We start from the raw sequence: 26381 nt of genomic DNA, 5'->3' as shown, positions 1-26381 counted from the left end.
TGCTCCCAAGTAGTAGCTTATAATAAAGAATACCTCAGACAACGGTCCCGCTAACAACTTTGTGAATTACGATCAAAACTTCCAGGATTTTCCAGGTGAGGCCTCTTATCATCTTTTCTTATTATCAAGTATGGAGAAACAATCTCACCCCCAAGGGGTTCTATGAAGAACGCCAGAGACAGTAGTATATTAGACAACAGAACTTCTGAGGCGTCCATTCCTTGAGAGGTTGCTAAAAGAAGAAGAAGAAGAAGAAGAAGAGAGAGAGAGAGAGAGAGAGAGAGAGAGAGAGAGAGAGAGCATAATCGACATAGCTATCTGACCCTTAAATAAACCCTTTCAATCAGTTTATGACGGGAATCCGAAGTATCGAACCGACTGAAATATGTAATTGATGAGAAGAAGCCCGATAATATCTTTTATCCTAGATGGATCAAATGCCAGCTGCCGTTAGATGAAACCTCTCGATTTGGATACCATCTGGATGCCATTGCTATCCCTCTTTCACTCCCTTTCCTGCCACTAACCTTGGCTGATATCTGAGAAGAGAGAGAGAGAGAGAGAGAGAGAGAGAAGAGAGAGAGAATCTTCCAGGGACTTCATTCTTTCTCTGACCTTTCGCTACCGTAGATTCGAACCGCCAAGGAGCAAGGATGTTGAAGAGAAACATTTCAGTCATAGCAAGACACGGGCTGGTTCAGATTGTGCAAGCTCGTTTGTGTCTGTGGGAATGTGTTTGTGTCTGTATAAATACACAAGGATGCCGGTGAAGGCAACAGATGGAAGCAATAGCAAGAGCAGATTTAAAAAGACTAGACTATATGGAAATGAGTTGTTAAAGAAAATAGGCAGAAGGAAAAGTCTTCTTAAGTTCAGAACCGAAGAAGGACAAAGCAATGCCTTCCATCACCACAGAAGAAGTAGACTCACACTGATAATCAAGAGGAAAATCACAAACACACGGAGGAATTGGAAGACAGAATGGTGACAATTGAGACTAAAATGTTGAATAGGACAACGTTCAGTGGAGAAAGAAGCAGAAGGAGCAGAAGCAGGTGAAGGGGTTTGTTGGTAGCTCTGATTCCCGGAGCCAATCAGTATGCAGAGGCCAACTCAGTGGACAAGTTCTGGGAATCCGGGCTATGTGCGCGTAAGTCGGTGGGTTTGGGAGACCCGCTTCTGATCGCTGGGAACTTCTGCTGCTACGATGGTCCAAAGTCAAATACACACACACTCACACACACACAAACGCAAAAAAAATAAGACCAGTTGAGCACTCTTTGCAGATATGCAACGATTAAGAAGTCAGACGATAAGAAGATAAACATAGAGTAATTCATGAAAGCACTTGTGCCTTATCTTCTTATGGAGGTTTCCTAAAGTCAGGCAAAACTCCAGTTGACGGATTTAATTCTGTAAACTGGTGTTAAAAAGTTTATGGTCAGCAACACCGATGAATTGTTGACCAAGATAATGCGCGCAGTCCGTTTCAGTAACTATTTGAATTAAACAAAACTCAATTATGAGAGAGAGAGAGAGAGAGAGAGAGAGAGAGAGAGAGAGAGAGAGACGAGAGAGAGCAAAAACCTGATGAAGATATTACTCCTTCCATAAACAGTGCTTCATTCACCTAAACATCGCGTTTAGGAACAAAGAGCTGATGTAAATTCTTTTGGTAGTGCAATTAACAATAGTTTTCTTTTCTTTCAAGAGTCGTTCTTCAGACTTTGTTTTGTATAAGTAATTCGAGGCAATCTGCCCTTTTATCATATTCTCTGTCAGCATCAGGTTTTCATTGGGTCCATTTCTAGCTTTAGAAATACGGAAGGTCATCTGCTGATTGCTCTTTCCTCATATTGGAGTTCTTCGGAGACTGTACAACTGACTTCTTCTGTTTCAGTACAAAACTGTTTATAAATCTAAAGTTTTCTCTTTTCCTTCATTTCGTTCCACGGCTAAATGAATGATTCTATAAAGCTTCATTATTTATTGTGTAGGCATAATTTGGTGGCCTCAACTAGAATGAATGGGTATGATCCAAACCAATGACCATGGCACATTATGCGAGATTTAACATGAAGCTTAATGTATACAATAATATGTTCTTCGATATACTGACTCATTTCATAGTTAATGAATAGTCCAAAAAAGATCTCTATGACCACAAAACCTCAGCAACATCTTAAAGCTCTCTATGTTTGTGATAGATTTTGTTGTACTCTACTGGTGGCTGGTTACCCACTGAGCCAAGTATAAAACTGCACGAAATGCTTGTTATCTGTTTTCCAAGGCACAACTCTTAACATTATATGTATTCTTTCGCTGCCTAGTTTTGCTTTTTACCCACTAAATAGAAAGAGCCACAATGTCTGAGGGCACCGTGTTGAAGATTCCTCTGTTGAAAACAGGACCAAGATATGAATGTGCTTTCTTACAAAGTAAACAATTTTCCTACCAATAATTGTTGTCATTTCCTTACCAGTTACTTAAAAAGATAGCACCTTTCCTTTGTGATCCTTAAACAAGTGTCTCCAGAAGAAACTTACCTTAATTTCCTTTTGAACATGACAGTACTTGATTTCATGATTTCTTCTTCATTAACTTATCAAAATATACTGTTTAAAGTGGAGTCGATTATACAAATTGCATTCCTTTCCCTACTAATAAGAAATAAGGCCAATGATATATCTCTGAACGATTCCCTCATTCATAACTCACGCTTTATACGTCATCATGAGCAAGCTGGGAATTATGTAGCACTGAATCAGCTCTTCGGCGAAGCGATTCACTGGAGATGGCAGGGGGTGAACACGGACTAAATGTTTATAGTAAAGACAATAAACGCACCAGGAAAGAAAAGACAATGGTCAAATAAAAACAAGACTCAGAAAGAAGAATAAAGAGGAATGGATGACTTGATATAAGGGCAAAATGAGTTAGGAAACAGAGAGGAAAGGCCAACAGTGCAATAGGGAAGTGCGAGATGAGAACTATTCTGGTTCTATTAGGATTCTTGAGCCGGGCTCCAACAAGGTATATAGGATGTCCCCTTATATGAAAAATAACAGGAGAACATGCAAGGAGCCTCGCCACTCCGACGTCCATGCTATTTGAGACCGATCGTTTAATGTGCTTGGATGTTGACTCACGAATTTGCAAACAAACAAAAGATAAACTGATAGATGTTCATCCTCAAGGTTAGATATTGTCCATGAGCGCAGACAGGTTATGCATAAAAAATCCTTTTTATTTTTTGGCATCACAGATTTTGCGGTATATTTCCGATCTCCTGTCGATTAGGGTAACAGACAGAGAGTCAGCATTTATTTTAAATTCAAGATTATATGATTCTCTAGGGTCTTACTTTTGGCTTTATAGAAATGTATAATGCGGGCGATATATCCGTGAAGCATATATAGTTAATTCGACTCCTCTGCAGATACATGACCGTGAAAAGAAATTCCGATTTTATACATCATCCAGAGGATGAAAAAATACATAAAAATCTATAGGCATGCTTATAAATGTGCATAAATACAGACATACAACTGAGCGCATGCAAGAGAGCAATTACACACGCAAAATCGTTGACACAAACAAATGAAAAGGTGTTTTTATGCGAAACCTGTCGGGGCTCATGGACAATACGTAACCTTGAGGATGAACTCTTAGGTAAACATCTATTTATCTGTCTGTTTGTTTGTTTACAGATTCGTGAGTCAACATTCAAGTATACTAAACGATCGGTCTCAAATAGCACGAAGGTCGCGGTGGCGAGTTTCCTTGCGTGTTCTGTTATTTTTGATACACAGAATACGATAACGACATCAGTAAATATATATATATATATATATATATATATATATATATATATATATATATATGTATATATATATATATATATATAGGGTTGGAGTGATTACACTTGAAGAAATAAATTGCAATTATAATTACATATGGAAAAGGAAATTAAATTAAAATTACAATGACTTAACAACAAATTCAGTGACAAATACAGTTGCAATTGCAAGGGATTTTGGTGGGAGAGTAGAGGCTAATCATTGCCACAGGAAACAGTGTATTGAGGAGAGCAAATCGAGCTAATCGGGTTTCAGCTTTTATCTCCAGAAGTGTCAGAGACAAAAGATTCCCTGACCACTTCAATTGTATAAGTACAATTATCTTTTGCCACATATTGGATCAGCGTCATTTGACTTTCTGTGGTTAGCGTGATACTCATGTCCCTCAAACTGTATCATTGGGAGTTTGTTATCCCACAAATTAGATATATGTAGTCATAATTTTCACTCGCTCTGGTCATCGTGATCTTGACATCCCACAGACTGGATCATCGCGATTTTATTATCCCACATATTGGAAACATTGGGATTTTCATTCGCTCAGTCATTTTGTAGAGTGTAACTCACTTTTACGTATCACTGCTTATTTTCTAATATTGGAAAAAAGTTCTCGGGCAGGCGAAGAGATTGTTAAAAGATAACATCTGAGATATCTATCTAACTATATATATATATATATATATATATATATATATATATATATATATATATATATATATATATATATATATATATATATATATATATACATATATATATGTATATATATATATATATATATATATATATATATATATATATATATATATATATATATATATGCGTATAAAAACAGATAGAAAAATAAATAGAAAAATAATATTCAGACAAATATAACGGTACAAGAGACCGAGTAGCGGGCGAAGGCCTCTTTAATAACTCTCTCTCTCTCTCTCTCTCTCTCTCTCTCTCTCTCTCTCTCTCTCTCTCTCTCATGTGTTATTTTACAACACTGGCTTTCCGATATTAAAAAATAAAGTTATGCGTAAATGTGAGTTACACTCTGCAAAATGACTGAGCGAATGAAAATCCCAATGTTTCTAATATGTGGGATAATAAAATTGCGATGATCCAGTCTGTGGGATGTCAAGATCACGATGACCAGAGCGAGTGAAAATTATGACTACATATATCTAATTTGTGGGATAACAAACTCCCGATGATACAGTTTGAGGGACATGAGTATCACGCTAACCACAGAAAGTGAAATGACGTTGATCCGATATGTGGCAAAAGATTTTTACGAAAAGCCCATTTGGCGGCAAGATACGGATATCACCTTCATTTGCTAGGGAGAAAACCACGTGGATCCAACTTGTGTGACATTGAAACCACTATGATCTAATTTTCAGGATAAGAATATCAAAAAGATTCAATGTATTTGATTAGAAAAATCCTATGAATCAGTTTACAAAGAAAATTTTGAATGATCCAATCAAATGAATAAGGAATTCACTCTGGTCCAATTTGGGTGATAAGCCAATTCCAGTTCCAATTTATGGGATTATAAAAACACGATCTAATTTGTGAGATAAGAAAGTTGTAGTGGCTAGAGCAATTGACACTCACGTTCATCCAATGTGAGGGATGAAAAAGCCACGATAATCCCATTGGTAAGATCAAAACATTACGATAACCAACATTCTTGATATGAAATCACGATAAAATGAATGCAAAAGCTGTAAAATAAAAATATCAAGATGATCTGGTTCGTTTAATAGGAAATCATGGTGATAGAATTTGCGGAGAAAAAAATCACGATGATCAAAATTGTAGGACAGGAAAATCACATGATCCATTGTGCTGGATAAGAGATAATTAAAGCAGAGGGAAATCTGGATGATCCATTTGCGGGATAAAAAATGATTAAAGCAGAGGGAAATCTGGATGATCCATTTGTGGGATAAGAGATGATTAAAGCAGAGGGAAATCTGGATGTCCATGCGGGAGAATGAAATTAAAGCAGGAGAATCTTGGATGATCATTTGGGATAAGAGATGAAAAGAGGGAAATCTGGATGATCCATTTGCGGGATAAGAAATGTTACAGACCACTGATGATTTCAAATGTGTGGGATAAATGAAGCAGGGAAATCTGGATATCCATTTGCGGGATAAAAAATGATTTAAAGCAGAGGGAAAATCGGGATGTTCCATTTTGTGGGATAAGAGATGATTAAAGCAGGGAAATCTGGATGAATCCATTTGGCGGATAAGAAATATTAAAGCAGAGGGAAATCTGGATGATCCATTGCGGGATTAAGAGATGATTAAGCAGAAGGAAATCTGGATGATCCATTTGTTGGATTTAAGAGATGATAAAGCAGGAGGAAAAAACCGGATGATCCATTGTGTGATTAGAAAGAATTAAAGCAGAAGGAAATCTGGATGATCCATTTGTGGGATAAGAGATGATTAAAGCAGAGGGAAACTTGGATGATCCATTGAGTGGGATAAGAGATAATTAAAGCTGAGGGAAATCTGGATGATCCATTTGCGGGATAAGAAATGATTAAAGCAGAGGGAAATCTGGATGATCCATTTGTGGGATAAGAGATGATTAAAGCAGAGGGAAATCTGGATGATCCATTTGCGGGATAAGAAATGATTAAAACAGAGGGAAATCTGGATGATCCATTTGCGGGATAAGAGATGATTAAAGCAGAGGGAAATCTGGATGATCCATTTGTGGGATAAGAGATGATTAAAGCAGAGGAAAACCTGGATGATCCATTGTGTGGGATTAGAAATGATTAAAGCAGAGGGAAATCTGGATGATCCATTTGTGGGATAAGAGATGATTAAAGCAGAGGAAAACCTGGATGATCCATTTTGTGGGATAAGAGATGATTAAAGCAGAGGGAAATCTGGATGATCCATTTGTGGGATAAAAGATGATTAAAGCAGAGGAAAACCTGGATGATCCATTGTGTGGGATAAGAGATAATTAAAACAGAGGGAAATCTGGATGATCCATTTGCGGGATAAGATATGATTAAAGCAGAGGGAAATCTGGATGATCCATTTGTGGGATAAGAGATGATTAATGAAAAGGAAAACCTGGATGATCCATTGTGTGGGATAAGAGATATTTAAAACAGAGGGAAATCTGGAAAAAAAAGAAAAGGAAAACCTGGATGATTCATTGTGTGGGATAAGAAATATTTAAAACAGGGGGAAATCTGGATGATCCATATGCGGGATAAGAAATGATTAAAGCAGAGGGAAATCTAGATGTCCAAATTTGTGGGATTAAGGAAGATTGATTAAAAGGCAGAAGGAAATCTGGATTGGGATCCATCTTTGTGGGACTAGAGATGATTTAAAGCAGAGGGAAATCTGGATGACCATTTGTGGGATAAGAGATGATTAAAGCAGAAGGAAATCTGGATGATCCATTAGTGGGATAAGAGATGATTAAAGCAGAGGGAAATCTGGATGATCCATTGTGTGGAATAAGAGATGATTAAAGCAGAGGGAAATCTGGATGATCCATTTGTGTGATAAGAGATTATTAAAGCAGAGGGAAATCTGGATGATCCATTGTATGGGATAAAAAATGATTGAAGCAGAGGGAAATCTGGATGAACCATTGTGTGGGATAAGAAGATTTGATTAAAAGCATAAAGGGGAAAATCTGGATGATCCCATTGTTTGTGGGGAATTAAGATTTGATTAAAGCAAAGGGAAATCTGGATGATCCATTTGTGGGGTTAGAAATGATTAAAGCAGAGGGAAATCTGGATGATCCATTTGCGGGGTTAGAAATGATTAAAGCAAAGGGAAATCTGGATGATCCAATGTGTGGGATAAGAGAAGATTAAAGCAGAGGGAAATCTGGATGATCCATTTGTGGGATAAGAGATGATTAAAGCAGAGGGAAATCTGGATGATCCATTGTGTGGGATAAGAGATGATTAAAGCATAGGGAAATCTGGATGATCCATTGTGTGGGATAAGATTTTATTAAAGCAAAGAGAAATCTGGATGATATATTTGTGGGATAAGAGATGATTAAACCAGAGGGAAATCTGGACGATCCATTATGTGGGATAAAAAATTATTAAAGCAGAGGGAAATCTGGATGATCCATTTGTGGGATAAGAGATGATTGAAGCAGAGGGAAATCGGAATGATCCATTTGTGGGATGAGAGATGATTAAAGCCGAGGGAAATCTGGATGATCCATTTGCGGGATAAGATATGATTAAAGCAGAGGGAAATCTGGATGATCCATTTGTGGGATTACAGATGATTAAAGCCGAGGGAAATCTGGATGATCCATTTGTGGGATAAGAGATGATTAAAACAGAGGGAAATCTGGATGATTCATTTTGTTGGATAAAAAAGGATTAAAACAGAGGGAAATCTGGATGATACATTTGTAGGATAAGAGATGATTAAAGCAGTGGGAAATCTGGATGATTCATTTTTGGGATAAGAGATGATTAAAGCAGAGGGAAATCTGGAAGATCCATTTTGTGGGATAAGAGATGATTAAAGTAGAGGGAAATCTGGATGATACATTGTGTGGGATAAGAGATGATTAGAGCAGAGGGAAATCTGGATGATCAATTGTGTGGGATAAGAGATGATTAAAGCAGAGGGAAATCTGGATGATCCATTGTGTGGAATAATAGATGATTAAAGTAAAGGCAAATCTGGATGATTCATTTGTGGGATAAAAAATGATTAAAGCAGAGGGTAATCTAGATAATCCATTGGCGGGATAAGAAATTGTTAAAGCAGAGGGAAATCGGGATGATCCATTTGTGGGATAAGAGATGATTAAAGCAGAGGGAAATCTGGATGGTACATTTGTGGAATAAGAGATGATTAAAGCAGAGGGAAATCTGGATGGTACATTTGTGGGATAAGAGATGATTAAAGCAGAGGGAAATCTGGATGGTACATTTGTGGGATAAGAGATGATTAAAGCAGAGGAAAATCTGGATGGTACATTTGTTATAAGGGTAAGATGATTAACAAAGCAGAGGAAAATCTGGATGGTACATTTGTGGGATAAGATATGATTAGAGCAGAGGGAAATCTGGATGGTACATTTGTGGGATAAGAGATGATTAGAGCAGAGGGAAATCTGGATGGTACATTTGTGGGATAAGAGATGATTAAAGCAGAGGGAAATCTGGATGGTACATTTGTGGGATAAGAGATGATTAGAGCAGAGGGAAATCTGGATGGTACATTTGTGGGATAAGAGATGATTAGAGCAGAGGGAAATCTGGATGGTACATTTGGGTGGGATAAAGAAATGAAAAAAAATTAAAGGGGGGGCCCCCAGAGGGAAATCTGGATGATCCATTTGTGGGAAAATAAATAATTAAAGAAGAGGGAAATCTTGATGATCCATTTGTGGGATAAGAGATGATTGAAGCAGAGGGAAACCTAGATGATCCATTGAGTGGGGTAAGAGATGATTAAAGCAGAGGGAAATCTGGATGATCTATTTGTGTGATAGAAAATGATTAAAGCAGAGGGAAATCTGGATGATCCATTTTGTGGGATAAAAGATTATTAAAACAGGGAAATCTGGATGATCCATTGTGTGGGATAAGAGATGATTAAAGCAGAGGAAATCCTGGATGATCCATTTGTGGGATAAGAGATGAATAAAGCAGAGGGAAATCTGGATGATCCATTTGTGGGATAAGAGATGATTAAAGCAGAGGGAAATCTAGATGATCCATTTGTGGGATAAGAGATGATTAAAGCGGAGGAAAACCTGGATGATCCATTGTGTGGGATAAGAGATGATTAAAGCCGAGGGAAATCTGGATGATCCATTTGTGGGATAAGAGATGATTAAAGAAGAGGAAAACCTGGATGATCCATTGTGTGGGATAAGAAATATTTAAAACAGGGGGAAATCTGGATGATCCATTTGTGTGGGATAAGAAATGATTAAAGCAATGGGAAATCTGGATGATCCATTTGTGTGGGATAAGAGATGATTAAAGCAGAGGGAAATCTGGATGATCCATTTGTGGGATAAGAAATAATTAAAGAAGAGGGAAATCTTTGATGATCCATTTGTGGGATAAGAGATGATTGAAGCAGAGGGAAACCTGGATGATCCATTGAGTGGGGTAAGAGATGATTAAAGCAGAGGGAAATCTGGATGATCTATTTGTGTGATAGAAAATTATTAAAGCAGAGGGAAATCTGGATGATCCATATGGGTGGGATAAAAAGATTATTAAAACAGGGAAACTTGGATGATCCATTTGTGTGGGATAAGAGATGATTAAAGCAGATGGGAAAATCCTGCATGATCCATTTGTGGGGATTAAGAGATGAAATAAAGCAGAAGGGAAATCTGGATGATCCATTTGTTTGTGGGATTAAGAGATGATTAAAGCAAGAGGGAAAATCTGGATGATCCATTTGTGGGTATAAGAGATGATTAAAGTGGAAGGGAAAACCTGGATGATCCATTGTGTGGGATTAACGAGATTGATTTAAAGCCCGAGGGAAATCTGGATGATCCAATGTTTGATGGGATAAGAAGATTGCATTAAAGAAGAGGAAAACCTGGGATGATCCATTGTGTGGGATAAGAAATATTTAAAACAGGGGGAAATCTGGATGATCCATTTGCGGGATAAGAAATGATTAAAGCAATGGGAAATCTTGATGATCCATTTGTGTGGGATAAGAGATGATTAAAGCCGAGGGAAATCTGGATGATCCATTTTTGGGATAAGAAATGATTAAAGCAGAGGGAAATCTGGATGATCCATTGTGTGGGATAAGAGATGATTAAAGCAGAGGGAAATCTGGATGATACATTTGTGGGATAAGAGATGATTAAAGCAGAGGGAAATCTGGATGATCCATTTGTGGGATAAGAGATGATTAAAGCAGAGGGAAATCTGGGTGATCCATTTGTGGGATAAGAGATGATTAAAGCAGAGGGAAATCTGGATGATCCATTGTGTGGGATAAGAGATGATTAAAGCAGAGGGAAATCTGGATGATCCATTTGTGTGATAAGAGATTATTAAAGCAGAGGGAAATCTGGAAGATCCATTTTTGTGATAAGAGATTATTGAAGCAGAGGGAAATCTGGATGATCCATTTGTGTGATAAGAGATTATTAAAGCAGAGGGAAATCTGGATGATCCCTTTGTATGATAAGAGATTATTAAAGCAGAGGGAAATCTGGATGATCCATTGTGCGGTATAAGATTTGATTAAAGCTAAGGGAAATCTGGATGATACATTTGTGGGATAAGAGATATTAAACTAGAGGGAAATCTGGACGATCCTTTATGTGGGATAAAAAATGATTAAAGCAGAGGGAATCTTGATGATCCATTTGTGGGATAAGAGATGATTAAAGCAGAGGGAAATCTGAATGATCCATTTGTGGGATTAGATATGATTGAAGCAGAGGGAAATCTGGATGATCCATTGTGTGCGATAAGAAATGATTAGAGCAGAGGGAAATCTGAATGATACATTTGTGGGATAAGAGATCATTACAGCAGAGGGAAATCTGAATGATCCATTTGTGGGATTAGAAATTATTAAAGCAGAAGGAAATCTGGATGATCCATTGTGGTGATTAAAGAGATGATTAAAAGCAGAGGGAAATTCTGAAATGAATCATTTGTGGGATAAGAGATGATTATAAGCAGAGGGAAATCTATGAGCCATTTGTGGGATAAGAGATGATTAAAGCATAGGGAAATCTTGAATGGGGATCCAATTTGTGGGATTAGATATCATTGAAAGCACGAGGGAAATCTGGAATGATCCATTGTTTGTGCGGATTACGCAAATTGATTAGAGAAGAAAAGGGAATCTGAATGATACCTTTTGTGGGATAAGAGAATCATTACAGCAAGGGAATTCCTGATTGATCCATTTGGTTGGGATTATAAATTATTAAAGCAGAGGGAAATCTGAATGATCCGGATTGTGTGTGATTAAGAGAAATGGACAAAGCAGGGAAATCTGAATGAATCCTATTTGTGGGTATAAGAGATGATTAAAGCAGAGGGAAATCTGGATGATCCATTGTGTGGGATAAGATCTGATTAAAGCAAAGGGAAATCTGGATGATACATTTGTGGGATAAGAAAGGATCAAACTAGAGGGAAATCTGTGAATGATTCATTTGTGGGATTAGAAATGATTAAAGCAGAGGGAAATTTGAATGATCCATTTGCGGGATTAGAAATGATTAAAGCAGAGGGAAATCTGGATGATCCATTGTGTGGGATAAGAAATGATTAAAGCAGAGGGAAATCTTGATGATATATTTGTGGGATAAGAGATGATTAAAGCAGAGGGAAATCTGGATGATCCATTTGTTGGATAAGAGATGATTTAATCAGAGGGAAATCTGAATGATCCATTTGTGGGATTAGAAATGATTAAAGCAGAGGGAAATCTGAATGATCCATTTGTGGGATTAGAGATGATTAAAGCAGAGGGAAATCTGGATGATACATTTGTGGGATAAGAAATGATTAAAGCAGAGGGAAATCTGGATGATACATTTGTGGGATAAGAGATGATTAAAGCAGAGGGAAATCTGGATGATCCATTTTGTGGGATGAAAGATGATTAAAGCAGAGGGAAATCTGGATGATCCATTGTGTAGGATAAAAAATTATTATAGCAGATGGAGATATGGATGATCCATTGTGTGGGATAAAAGATGATTAAAGCAGAGGGAAATCTGGATGATCCATTATGTGGGATAAAAAATGATTAAAGCAGAGGGAAAATCTGGATGATCCATTATGTGGGATAAGATTTGATTAAAGCAAAGGGAAAACTGGATGATACATTTGTGGGATAAGAAATGATTAAACTAGAGGGAAATCTGGACGATCCATTATATGGAATAAATAATGATTAAAGCAGAGGGAAATCTGGATGATCCATTTGTGGGATAAGAGATGATTAAATCAGAGGGAAATCTGAATGATTCATTTGATAAAGTTATTAGGGAATGATCCGATATCAGAGGGAAACGGATCTGAATGATTATCCATGAGAAATCTGGATGATACATTGTGTGGGATAAAAGATGATTAAAGCAGAGGGAAATCTGGATGATCCATCGTGTGGGATAAAAAATTATTATAGCAGATGGAGATCTGGATGATTCATTGTGTGGGATAAAAGATGATTAAAGTAGAGGGAAATCTGGATGATCCATTGTGTGGGATAAAAAATTATTATAGCAGAGGGAAATCTGGATGATCCATTGTGTGGGATAAAAGATGATTAAAGTAGAGGGAAATCTGGATGATCCATTGTGTGGGATAAAAAATTATCATAGCAGAGGGAAATCTGGATGATATAATCGTGGGATAAGAGATGATTAAAGCAGAGGGAAATCTGAATGATCCATTTGTGGGATAAAAAATTATTATAGCAGAGAGAAATCCGGATGATACATTTGTGGGATAAGATATGATTATAACAGAGGGAAATCTGGATGATCCATTGTGTGGGATAAGAGATGATTAAAGCAGAGGAAAATCTGGATGATCTATTTGTGTGATAGGAGATGGTTAAAGCAGAGGAAAATATGGTTGATACATTTGTAGGATAAGAGATGATTAAAACAGAGGGAAATCTGGATGATCCATTGTGTGGGATTAGAGATAATTAAAGCACTGGGAAATCTGGATGATCTATTTGTGTAATAGGAGATGATTAAAGCAGAGGGAAATCTGTATGATACATTTGTGGGATAAGAGATGATTAAAACAGAGGGAAATCTGGATGATCCATTGTGTGGGATAAGAGATGATTAAATCAGAGGGAACTCCTGATGATCTATTTGTGTGATAGGAGATGGTTAAAGCAGAGGGAAATCTGGATGATACATTTGTGGGATAAGAGATGATTAAAAGAGAGGGAAATCTGGATGATATATTTGTGTGACAGGAGATGATTAAAGCAGAGGGAAATCTGGACGATCCATTGTGTGGGATAAGAGATGATCAAAACAGAGAGAAATCTGGATGATCTATTTGTGTGATAGAAGATGATTAAAGCAGAGGGAAATCTGGATGATCCATTTTGTGGGATAAAAGATTATTAAAACAGGGAAATCTGGATGATCCATTGTGTGGGATAAGAGATGACTAAAGCAGAGGTAAATCTGGATGATCAATTGTGTGGGATAAGAAATGATTAAAGCAGAGGGAAATCTGGATGATCTATTTGTGTGATAGAAGATGATTTAAGTAGAGGGAAATCTGGAATGTCCATTTTGTGGGATAAAAGATTATTAAAACAGGGAAATCTGGATGATCCATTGTGTGGGATAAGAGATGACTAAAGCAGAGGGAAATCTGGATGATCCATTGTGTGGGATAAGAGATAACTAAAGCAGAGGGAAATCTGGATGATCTATTTGTGTGATAGGAGATGATTAAAGGAGAAGGAAATCTGGATGATCCATTGTGTGGGATAAGCGATGATTAAAACAGAGTGATATCTGGATGATTCATTGTTTGGGATAAGAGATGATTAAAGCAGAGGGAAATCTGAATGATCCATTTGTGGGATAAGAGATGATTAAAGGAGAAGGAAATCTGGATGATCCATTGTGTGGGATAAGAGATGATTAAAACAGAGTGATATCTGGATGATTTATTGTGTGGGATAAGAGAAGATTAGAGCAGAGGGAAATCTGGATGATCCATTTTGTGTGATAAATATAATTAAGGCAGAAGGAAATCTGGATGATCCATTTTGTGGGATAAAAGATGAACAAAGCTGAAGAAATTCTTAATGATCCATTGTGTTGGGTAAGAGATGATTAAAGCCGAGGGAAATCTGGATGATACATTTGTTGGATAAGATATGATTCAAGTAAAGGGAAATCTGGATGATTTATTTTGTGGGATAAAAAATTATTAAAGCAGAGGGAAATCGGGATGATCCATTTGTGGGATAAGAGATGATAAAAGCAGAGGGAAATCTGGATGATACATTTGTGGGATAAGAGATAACTAAAGCAGAGGGAAATCTGGATAATACATTTGTGGGATAAGAGATAATTAAAGTAGAGGGAAATCTGGATGATCCATTGTGTGGGATAAGAGATGATTAAAGCCGATGGAAATCTGGATGATCCATTTGTGGGATAAGAGATGATTAAAACAGCGGAAAATCTGGATGATTCATTTTGTGGGATTAGAGATGATTAAAGAAGAGGGAAATCTGGAATATACATTTGTGGGATAAGAGATGATTAAAGCAGAGGGAAATCTGGATGATACATTTGTGTGATAAGAGATGATTAAAGCAGAGGAAAATCTGGTTGATCCATTTTGTGGGATAAGAGATGATTCAATCAGAGGGAAATCTGGATGATCCATTTTGTGCGATAAGAGATGATTAAAGCAGAGGGAAATCTGGATGATCCTTTTTTTGGGATAAGAGATGATTAAAGCAGAGGGAAATCTGGAAGATCCATTTTGTGGGATAAGAATGATTAGAGCAGAGGGAAATCTGTATGATCCATTTTGTGGGATAAGAGATGATTAAAGCAGAGGGAAATCTGGATGATCCAATTTGTGGGATAAGAGATGATTATAACAGAGGGAAATCTGGATGATCCATTGTGTGGGATAAGAGATGATTAAAGCAGAGGGAAATCGGGATGATCTATTTGTGTGACAGGAGATGATTAAAGCAGAGGGAAATCTGGATGATCCATTGTGTGGGATAAGAGATGATCAAAACAGAGGGAAATCTGGATGATCCATTTTGTTGGATAAGAGATGATTAAAGCAGAGGGAAATCTGGATGATACATTGTGTGGGATAAGAGATGATTAAAGCAGAGGGAAATCTGGATGATCCATTGTGTGTGATAAGAGATGATCAAAACAGAGGGAAATCTGGATGATCCAATTTGTGGGATAAGAGATGATTATAACAGAGGGAAATCTGGATGATCCATTGTGTGGGATAAGAGATGATTAAAGCAGAGGGAAATCTGGATGATCTATTTGTGTGATAGGAGATGGTTAAAGCAGAGGAAAATCTGGATGATACATTTGTGGGATAAGAGATGATTAAAACAGAGGGAAATCTGGATGATCCATTTTATGTGATAAATATGATTAAGGCAGAAGGAAATCTGGATGATCCATTTTGTGGGATAAGAGATGAACAAAGCTGAAGGAAATCTGGATGATCCATTGTGTGGGATAAGAGATGAATAAAGCCAAGGGAAATCTGGATGATACATTTGTTGGATAAGATATGATTTAAGTAAAGGGAAATCTGGATGATTTATTTTGTGGTATAAAAAATGATTAAAGCAGAGGGAAATCGGGATGATCCATTTGCGGGATAAGAGATGATTAAAGCAGAGGGAAATCTGGATGATACATTTGTGGGATAAGAGATGACTAAAGCAGAGGGAAATCTGGATGATACATTTGTGGGATAAGAGATAATTAAAGTAGAGGGAAATCTGGTTGATCCATTGTGTGGGATAAGAGATGATTAAAGCCGAGGGAAATCTGGATGATCCATTTGTGGGATAAGAGATGATTGAAACAGAGGGAAATCTTGATGATTCATTTTGTGGGATAAGAGATGATTAAAGCAGAGGGAAATCTGGATGATACATTTGTGGGATAAGAGATGATTAAAGCAGAGGGAAATCTGGAAGATCCATTTTGTGGGATAAGAGATGATTAAAGCAGAGGGAAATCTGGATGATACATTTATGGGATAAGAGATGATTAAAGCAGAGGGAAATCAGGAAGATCCATTTTGTGGGATAAGAGATGATTAAATCAGAGGGAAATCTGGATGATACATTTGTGGGATAAGAGATAATTAAAGTAGAGGGAAATCTGGAAGATCCATTTTGTGGGATAAGAATGATTAGAGCAGAGGGAAATCTGGATGATCCGTTTTGTGGGATAAGAGATGATTAAAGCAGAGGGAAATCTGGATGATACATTGTGTGGGATAAGAGATGATTAAAACAGAGGGAAATCTGGATGATCCATTTTTTGGGATTAGAGATGATTAAAGCAGAGGGAAATCTGGATGATCCAATTTGTGGGATTAGAGATGATTAAAGTAGAGGGAAATCTGGATGATTCATTTTGTGGATCAGGGATGATTAAAGTAGAGGGAAATCTGGATGATTCATTTTGTGGGATTACAGATGATTAAAGTAGAGGGAAATCTGGATGATTCATTTTGTGGGATCAGAGATGATTAAAGTAGAGGGAAATCTGGATGATCCAATTTGTGGAATTAGAGATGATTAAAGTAGAGGGAAATCTGGATGATCCAAATTGTGGGATTAGAGATGATTAAAGCAGAGGGAAATCTGGATGATCCATTTTGTGGGATTAGAGATAATTAAACCTGAGGAAAATCTGGATGATCCATTTTGTGGGATTAGAGATGATTAAAGCACAGGAAAATCTGAATGATACATTTTGTGGGATTAGAGATGATTAAAGCAGAGGAAAATCTGGATGATCCATTTTTTTGGGATTAGAGATGATTAAAGCAGAGGAAAATCTGGATGATCCATTTTATGGGATTAGAGATGATTAAAGCAGAGGGAAATCTGGATGATCCATTTTGTGGGATAAGAAATGATTAAAACAAGGGAAAATCTTGATGATGCCATTCGCTGGATAAGAAAATTATGATCATCCAAAATCTGTGATAAGAAAATCACGATGATTCTTTTCTTGGTATAAGAATGTCAAGATGATTCAAATTTTGAATAAGAAATTTGTGATAATTTAACTCATGAAATTAAAATACTCGTGGTGATCCTATTTGTTTGCTATAAAATTGCAACAGTCCAAGTTTTGGGATAAGAGAGATACTGTTGTTTATTTTGTGGGAGACTAAAATGATTAAAGCCAGGGATTATCTCGATTATCCAATTCGTGGGAATAGAAAATCACCATAATCCATATTATGGGATAATACCATCAATTGATCCAGTTTTAAGGATAACAGAAGGCTTCCTAAATTGAGATTTAGAATGGCTTATTTTCGCGACAGTATTAATTCTTTTGATTCTTAGCCAGTACAGTTATGTTTATAGTAATCTTTGTTTTCGTAGTGAATACCGTCTGCTTCCTCGCCTTTGAAACTTTTATTTCATGCAAACAAATATTGCATGTGTGAATAAGCGGGCAGCCGACTCGATATCAGCTCATATTGTGACAATTGTTTGAAATCAGCCAGGCATTTGGTTCCATTACGGATTAATTCTGTATCGTTATTCCTGAATTTGCTTCATTTTCTTCGTTTCATCCCGCCTGAGAATAACTCTCAAATATTTACTACTGTCGTAAATATACCATATAATAATCAAATGAAAATTATTTGCTGGTGTCCTTTCTAATGCAACCAGTAACATCCTGTGATTTATTTACAAAAACCATAAAAATCAACCATGCAATAATTAGTAAAATAAGCTATAAAGCTAAAATCAGTTATATTTGGATTTTCTCAGATTGCCTACAAAACTCATAACCTTTAAGAATATAGTACAACTAAGAACACTGCATTAAAATTTTGTATGCATCATTTTTAAAAAAAGCCTGAGGTCAATCTGAGTCCGTCCAATGAATAGTCTGTCACTGTGTTATATGAATTCAGAACATCATTCAACGAACTTTCTCCTCGTGTTATCAAAATCCTTTGATGCTGTTCCGTTAGGAGCTGAACTCGTCCTATAACGATACTCAAGGAACTAGAATAACCTTTTGTCAATTCCGGTTTTCTTTGACACAGTTTCCCTTAATGCAAAACATTTCGCGTCTGAAATGTTGCCTCCTGTGGTGCGTTGATGCCACTTTTGTTTCCTTGCATCTCTTGCAGATCCAATGTTGTTCAAAATCTGGGAGCCGTTCCCTGTGCAGTGTAAGTGGAGGTCCAATGTCCAAGAATGATACCGGATGAGAGGCTTACTATTTTTAATTAACATAACTAATGTGTCTTCCTACCCAGATTGATTCGTTTTAATTAAGTAAATAGCTTAACTGATATGTTTTTTTACCAGGTTCAGTGCTTCAGCGAAATTTGTCTTTTTACTCTTCATTATTCCCTGGCAGATCCGTGTCCCATGTCCCAGCGCAACTTGCCAGCCTCCTTCTGGAACAGTCACTACCACGCGGGCATGTCCGGATACCCAACGGCAGGAAGCTCGGTGACGCTAACGGGTCACGAATCGTTGTATCCGGATTACTCGAGTCTCCACCACGGGCTCCACCAGAGTGACCCTTGGGCATACAATCTGACGGCGGCTGGCCAATATGGCCACCACAGGTCCATGGCCGATTTCACATACATGCCTTCCTCATCAAGGTAAGTTTCCTTCGCAATGCTAAAGGGTGTGAGAACATCTCTCTCTCTCTCTCTCTCTCTCTCTCTCTCTCTCTCTCTCTCTCCAATGTCAGTACGAGATCTTCTTACGATTTACTGCATCTCATCATTCGATCGATTTTCAGTCACGTGGTGGCTTTATTCGAAGATGCTAATGATACGGACGCCAGAATTCCTGCATATTCATACACTTGGATCTCAGGCTTTGTAGTGACAAGCGCATCCAAAAAGTGTCAAGAATTCGAGAATTTAAGAGTGCATTATGGTTATTACAATTACATACTTATTTAGTAAAAGTACATACAGTATATATATATATATATATATATATATATATATATATATATATATATATATATATATATATATATACACACACACACACACACACACACACACATATATATATATATATATTATATATTGTATATATAATTAAATCAATTAAATCAAGACACGTATGGCTGAACAATAATGATACTATGAAGAAAAATGATGATGAAAAACTCTTAAACTGAATTTTACACAACCGCTCTGAAACGAACTCTTTCTAGACGTACATAGTATATCTAAACAAAATGAGAGAAAAAAAGTAAAAGAGCAACAATAGCAGTTCAGGAAGAGAAAGGCGGAGTAGCAGAACATGAGATCGAAATGGAAGCAATCCAAACACCAGCTAAGACAGATAGATGCAAATAATACAGAGCTGCCCAGAGACTTCGTACAGAGATCTAATCGTCGGTCTAGTGCATTAGTGGGCGTCCGTAAATCTTTGGTTACTGCGTAGCGCCAGAAGATCCTGGGTCGGTACCGTTTGTGTCACATGATACTAACGTTTACTGCACCTACTATATCCTCCTCAATTTCTGAAACACAACTTTCACTTACGTTCTAAGTTGCTTAAATTTAGTGAAGACAAAGTATTGATTTATTGATCCAAAAGTGTCATTTGCCTAGGTGGTTGCACGTAGCTTATTAACGGTCAGTGCATATTGAATGTATTAAATGCCAGCGTAGGATAGAAATGAAGTAAAAAAAAAATACATAGTGCAGAGAGGAAACGTAACAATTTCAGAAAGAAAAGGCTGGTGGCATTCAAAACTTGCCGAGAAATATATCGTAACTTTATGAAATATCAATTTAACTCTTCACGTGTTATCCACTATAAAAATTTGGATCACTTTATGACAGTCGATGGCTAAATTGCCATCTTATTCTTCATATTTTGTGTCATTAGCTTGTCTATTCGTCAGCAGTTTTACCAGGAACAGCAACAATAATAGAAATATGTGGAGGTCGAACGGTTGGTTTATAAATCATATCATGATCAACAAAAAAATTGTGCAGTTTTATTGATTGGATGGTTTACCGTTGTCTGTTCGTTTGAGAATCCATTGTCAATCAAACAACGGGTTTCCTCTGCAGAAAAAGCAAATAAGATTAATTAATTCATTTAAAACATGAATTATGTCTAGGTTGGGTTATTAACATGAAACCGGAATGGTTCCACACCACGGTGTTCGTTTCATTTTCGATCATAAAAATACCCCTCAACCAAACCACTTATTTCAAGAAGAAACTAAACGGTCATAATGAAGTTCAGTTAGTTTTTTATTATATGTCAACAATAATCGTGTCATTCAATTAATCTCCTGTAAAAGGACGCAGTTTCATTTATGCAAATAGTGCACGCCAGTAATGGGTCGGTCATCCCAGCCATGACCCGAACGAAGACAATTTCATATCAGTTATTGAGACTTGATGGCATACTTAAATATCCTGCAACTTATTTATGAAAAACGAATAAAAAACAGACTAAAAATTAACTGAAAATTACTTTTCTGTACCTAAATAAAAAAGGATGTGATATTGTAAAATAAAACTAATTGGCAACCTGACACTACTTACCACAGATTTCTTTCATAAGAAAAAATAAAAAAAGCTTGGGATGGGGAACTGGTAGATTCCCTTCAGTGGTTCTTCTTCAACAGTGACGTATTCATGAAAAGCAAGATGACGCAATACAATCAGAAGCACTGGACCCAGTCATCTTCTCTCTTCTGTCTTTTGCAGGTATTCCCACAACTACTCCTCCCTCCTGATGGGACGACCTCGCCTTCCACAGTGCGTCGTGGGCAAGGCAGACCCTTGGGCAACTGCCCCTAGGCTGCATGACGACGTAACACTTGACCCAACGGCTGCCTACACCCACCACTTCTCGTCCATGTCAGGTTAGTTGGAAAAAGCCTGGGATGACCCATACAGCCAACATCCTTCAATCTTGGGGTGTGCCACTGGACCCTTATCAAGGCCTCCAGTCCTGTGTTCGGTTAGATCTCTTGCTTGAGGTGCTCTCTCAGGCAACCCTCTTGCTTACTTTTTTGCCTAAAACTGATTAATTACATATTGAATTTCATCTACTCTTAGCAGTAATTAGCGCTCTTTGTATTACCTCTCTCATTTAGGTGCCATTTTGACAGATTGTGAGAATAATCCTAAGCTTGCTATCGAGTCTCAAATTATGCAAATTACGTTGTTTTCAGATTGCAATATATTTAGTGAAATTATGGTTTAGAATTATCATATGTTTTAAAAAAACAGCATATACGTAATGTTAATTAGAAAAGAATGAAGCTGTTCAGAAAGTAAACTGTGTGTCTGGTATCTACTGTAGATTTTGAAACCGGGATTCTACTTTGAAAAGATACAAAATTTGGTTTACTGACATAAAGGTAGATTAAATCCAATCAGTCCTGAAAATAATAACAATTGTGCTAGTCTAGAATTCCTGGCACAACATCCCTCATTAAACTTGATGCCTTAAGTATGCATATATATGCATATATATATATAATATATATATATATATATATATATATATACATATATATATATATAAATATATATATATATATATATATATATATATATATATATATATATATATATTATATATATATATATGTGTATATATAAATATATATATATATATATATATATAGATATATATAGATATATATATATATATATATATATATATATATATATATGCATATGACTGGTAAAAATGTTCTGTTTTAACAGAATTCCACCTAATAAAAGGATCCCATGAAAACACCAAAATATATAGAGAGAAATACTATATTTCAGAGACTGCTGTCTCTCTTCAGGTAGATGAAAATATAGTATTTCTCTTCTATATATTTGTGTGTTTTTATGGGCTCCTTTTATTAGATATATGCATATATATATATATATATATATATATATATATATAATATGCATATATATATAATATATATATATATATATATATATATATACTATATTATATATATATATATGTATATATATATATATATATAGATATATATATATATATATATATATATATATAAATATATATATATTGTAATAGGTATAAGCCACGAAGGAAAGATAAGCAACGGAGTTCTGCAACATCTGTCGACTCAACGTCCTTTACTTAGGAGCTTGTTTGCTAAGTAAAGGACGTTGAGTCGAAATATCTTGCAGAAACTCCGTTGTTTATCTTTCCTTCGTGGCTTATACCTTTATTTATGGATTTATCACGTTCCTAACTTTCGTGATTCAGTTATACACACACACACACACACACACATATATATATATATATATGTATATATATATATATATATATATATATATATATATATATAATATATATATATATATATATATATATATATATATATCGCAGTGCCGTGTTTTTGGACGTTGGCGGTCATCTGCCTCCACCTCTCTCGATCTCTAGCCGCTTATATTGGCTGATTTACAGTGTAATCTCCATCCAAGTCTCCCTCCACCAAACTTTCCAAGTATTTTACTCTTTGAACCAATAATTGCTTAGCTCTATGGCCAACAGAGCTCAGCGATCTTTAATCATATAAATAACCATAATCACCGAATAAACTGGAATCTGTCACATATAGTTTATAGCAGCAATATTTGTTCAAAAGCCAGATGGTAGAATCAGGTTTGATTAAACAAAGAAATTCTATAAATCTTTCAAAAGGAGTTCGGGACTCAGATATTATAGGTAAAATCTTCCTCCAACAACCAGTGAAGATAGAAGAGAAACTGTCAATTGGAGTGATGTAACGGCTGACCTCTGGATACCTTGGTACAAGTACCGCACTTCAGTAACTCTTGCCATTATTCATTACCTGCCTGAAGAGAGAGACAGTTGGTTCTCTGAAATGTAGCATTAATTTTCTACATTTTGGTATTTTATGGGCTCCTTTTTATTAGATGGAATACTGTGTTAACAAAAAATATCTCACAGTCATATATGTTATATTATAAATAATATTATATATTATATATATAATATATATATATATAACATAGATACTATATATATATATATATATATATATATATATATACAATATATATATATATCTATATATAGATATATATATAATATATATATATTATATATATATATTAATATATATATATATATATATGCAAAGGATACGTGCAGGACAGTTAATCAGTCAGTTATGTGAAGATAAGAGGGCAGTGGAAACAGACTGGTAGCTGACGTCTTAAGACAACAAGTCTTATTTTCAAGGCTGTAATAAAGTCATAAATATTGCGGATTGTAAATTCAAATAAATTAAACAACAATCTCTTTAAATCCAAATGTACATAAGGATAGATTGGTCATTGTTGGAGGTACCAACTTATATAGAAGGGAGAAGGAGGGCGACTGGAATGAGGGAGGGTGAAAAAGCAAAGAAGCCGGTGAGGAAAAGGTGGTAGGGAGGGAGGGAGGGAGGGGGGAGGGAGGGGTGGAGGAGTTTTGGGCATTCAACAATGGTACTGTCTGTTTGATAGTTTGTGATTTCAGAATAGATACTGCTAGCTCTGAAGAGGCTCTTGTAATGATTTTAAATTGATTATATTCAGTGTTACAAACAAAATTTTTTGGCATGCTCTCTTATATTATAAAGTTCGGGATTACTCAGTTTATTATCCGTTCGATAACTAACACCTCTGTGAGAGTCGGCGCGTACCTTGAGAAGGACAATAGTATTTATTTTCACCCCAGATGTCATAATGTCGCTTAAACGGTCTTTAGTATTGAATAAAGAACCAATCTTCAGAGGATTCTTTGGAATTAGATTAATTTCAACTGCTGGATAATGTCTTGAAATAATCTGTCTTTGAAAATTATCAATAACAATTTTCAAAGATATTGTTTATAAAGATATTCACAACTATGTATCACTAACACAAAGAGTTCACGAGAAAACACTAAAAGACCTGGACATTAAATTCCTACTTTCAATAAAAATTCCGGTACTGTCTTTAATTTTTCCAAATATGCGCTTTCCTGTAACCATAATAAATGTGGTGCCCAGGAATCTGAGAATGAAGAACTTACAAGCATGTTCATGTTAAAGTGCTGATAATAATGATTGTATTTTCCTTTTTTAAAATTTGAACGGAATGAAAATGATAACTTCTTTAAGAAAAATTTTAAGCATTCGAATCTCATCTCATTGCATCTATAGACCAGAGAGTTGGAACATTTTTTAGGTATATCATAAGAATGCACACACATATACGGACACACACACATATGTATATATAATATAATATATAAAATGGTTGTTGATCGCTGTCATAGCATGGACTTATCTCGATGAGGGGCTGAACACATTCTGAGACTGACCGTTTGTGTCTTGCATTTTGGCTTCACTTTGAGAACGAACACATCACGACGCCATAAACGTTCTGCTAACCGATTAACACTTTAGAGCTAAAATCGACTGATTTCAATATTATAAGAAGTTTTTGGACGCTAATCATCTATGTCAAAGAAATCAACATCCTATCTGAACTTTAAGTAATTATATCTCGTGTAAAGTCTAGGCTGTATTTTCAGCCAATAGCAGAGAGGAAGCATTGGAAACGAACGCAGGCAAGGGTCCTTTGGGCGGACAATATTGTTGGTAGTGCCGTCAGTAATCGCTTTTGGCCCAACGCGGAGGCGAATGATTCCAGGGTTCTGGCATATTTTCCCTTCTTTCCATATCTACACTTATTTGGAAGCGTTAGCGCAGCAGCACCACATTACAGAACGGTCTATCAGTAGCATACCGAGGTCATACTACATCTGAGTAAGAGGACAAGAAAAGCAAAGAAAACTGTGGAAGTATGAAATGACACGCTAGATAACCAGTAAATGACAGACATAAAGAGGGAGGAGAGGACATGGATCGAAAAATAAATAAGGGAGAGAGTAGGTGGGGTGGAAAGGGGCTGTGAGAGGTGTACGTACTACGCTGGGAGAATGGGCGGTGCAGTGGCGGTCGGACCAGAAGATGAACACAAAAGAATGCAATAATTGCGCTCTTGACGATCTAGCGATGTACCAATAATTCCACTTCCCCTCATCATAATGGAAGCATCTAAACCTTACTACTGCGACGCATTAGGAGAAAGTGCGAAGCTCTCAACAGTAAATATATAGATTTAGAAAGAATAAATGATTATAGCCATGAATCACTTGATTTCGTTGCAGAGTGGTGCCATCAGTATCAAACCCAAGTGCAAGAATAACGTTGCCACGATTGTTGGCAGCGAAAGTTAGAGCAGCAACAACAGATATAGTAAAAGGTAATAGTAAAAATAATGATGAACATTCTTTTCTAATGAGACCATTTGTTTTTAGAATCCCTTAAAATCGTTCGCGTAAAGGAGTGAGGTTGCAAGCCCTGCGACAAAGCGCTTTTTGCTGGCCTACGGCAGAGGTATAGCTCTCGACAATAATGTTAATGTGAATAATGACTGTCACATCTTATCTTATATAGTTACCATGAAAACATTCTAGTGAAGACAAAGAAAAGCTTAAAATGGCAATGAAAGGAAAATAGTAAAAGAACTGAACAGACAACAAGACGGTGTGAATGACCAATTGTCGTTTTCAGGAAGCAAAACAATATTATTCTTTCAAGAAGACCATCTTTCCATTTATTCTGAAATGTTTCGTACAAGAAACTGAAGTCTATAAAGAGTATGCGTTCGGATAGACCCATATTTGGTGGTTG

The 26381-nt window shown here is 36.3% G+C and overlaps 1 protein-coding gene across 2 annotated transcripts in view; it reads left to right on the top strand.

The window, feature by feature from the left end:
• Positions 1–26381, top strand: part of LOC135222786 (transcription cofactor vestigial-like protein 3) — a 111157-nt gene that overhangs the window by 74085 nt on the left and 10691 nt on the right. For both annotated transcript variants that reach the window (XM_064261058.1, XM_064261057.1), the window contains exons 4-5: positions 19008–19260; positions 21352–21509. In XM_064261058.1, the coding sequence (XP_064117128.1) occupies positions 19008–19260; positions 21352–21509 (411 nt within the window). The remainder of the gene's footprint in view (positions 1–19007; positions 19261–21351; positions 21510–26381) is intronic.

The sequence above is a fragment of the Macrobrachium nipponense genome, chromosome 8, assembly GCF_015104395.2.
Source record: "Macrobrachium nipponense isolate FS-2020 chromosome 8, ASM1510439v2, whole genome shotgun sequence".
Lineage (NCBI taxonomy): Eukaryota > Metazoa > Arthropoda > Malacostraca > Decapoda > Palaemonidae > Macrobrachium > Macrobrachium nipponense.
This window is presented reverse-complemented; position numbering and strand designations above follow the sequence as displayed.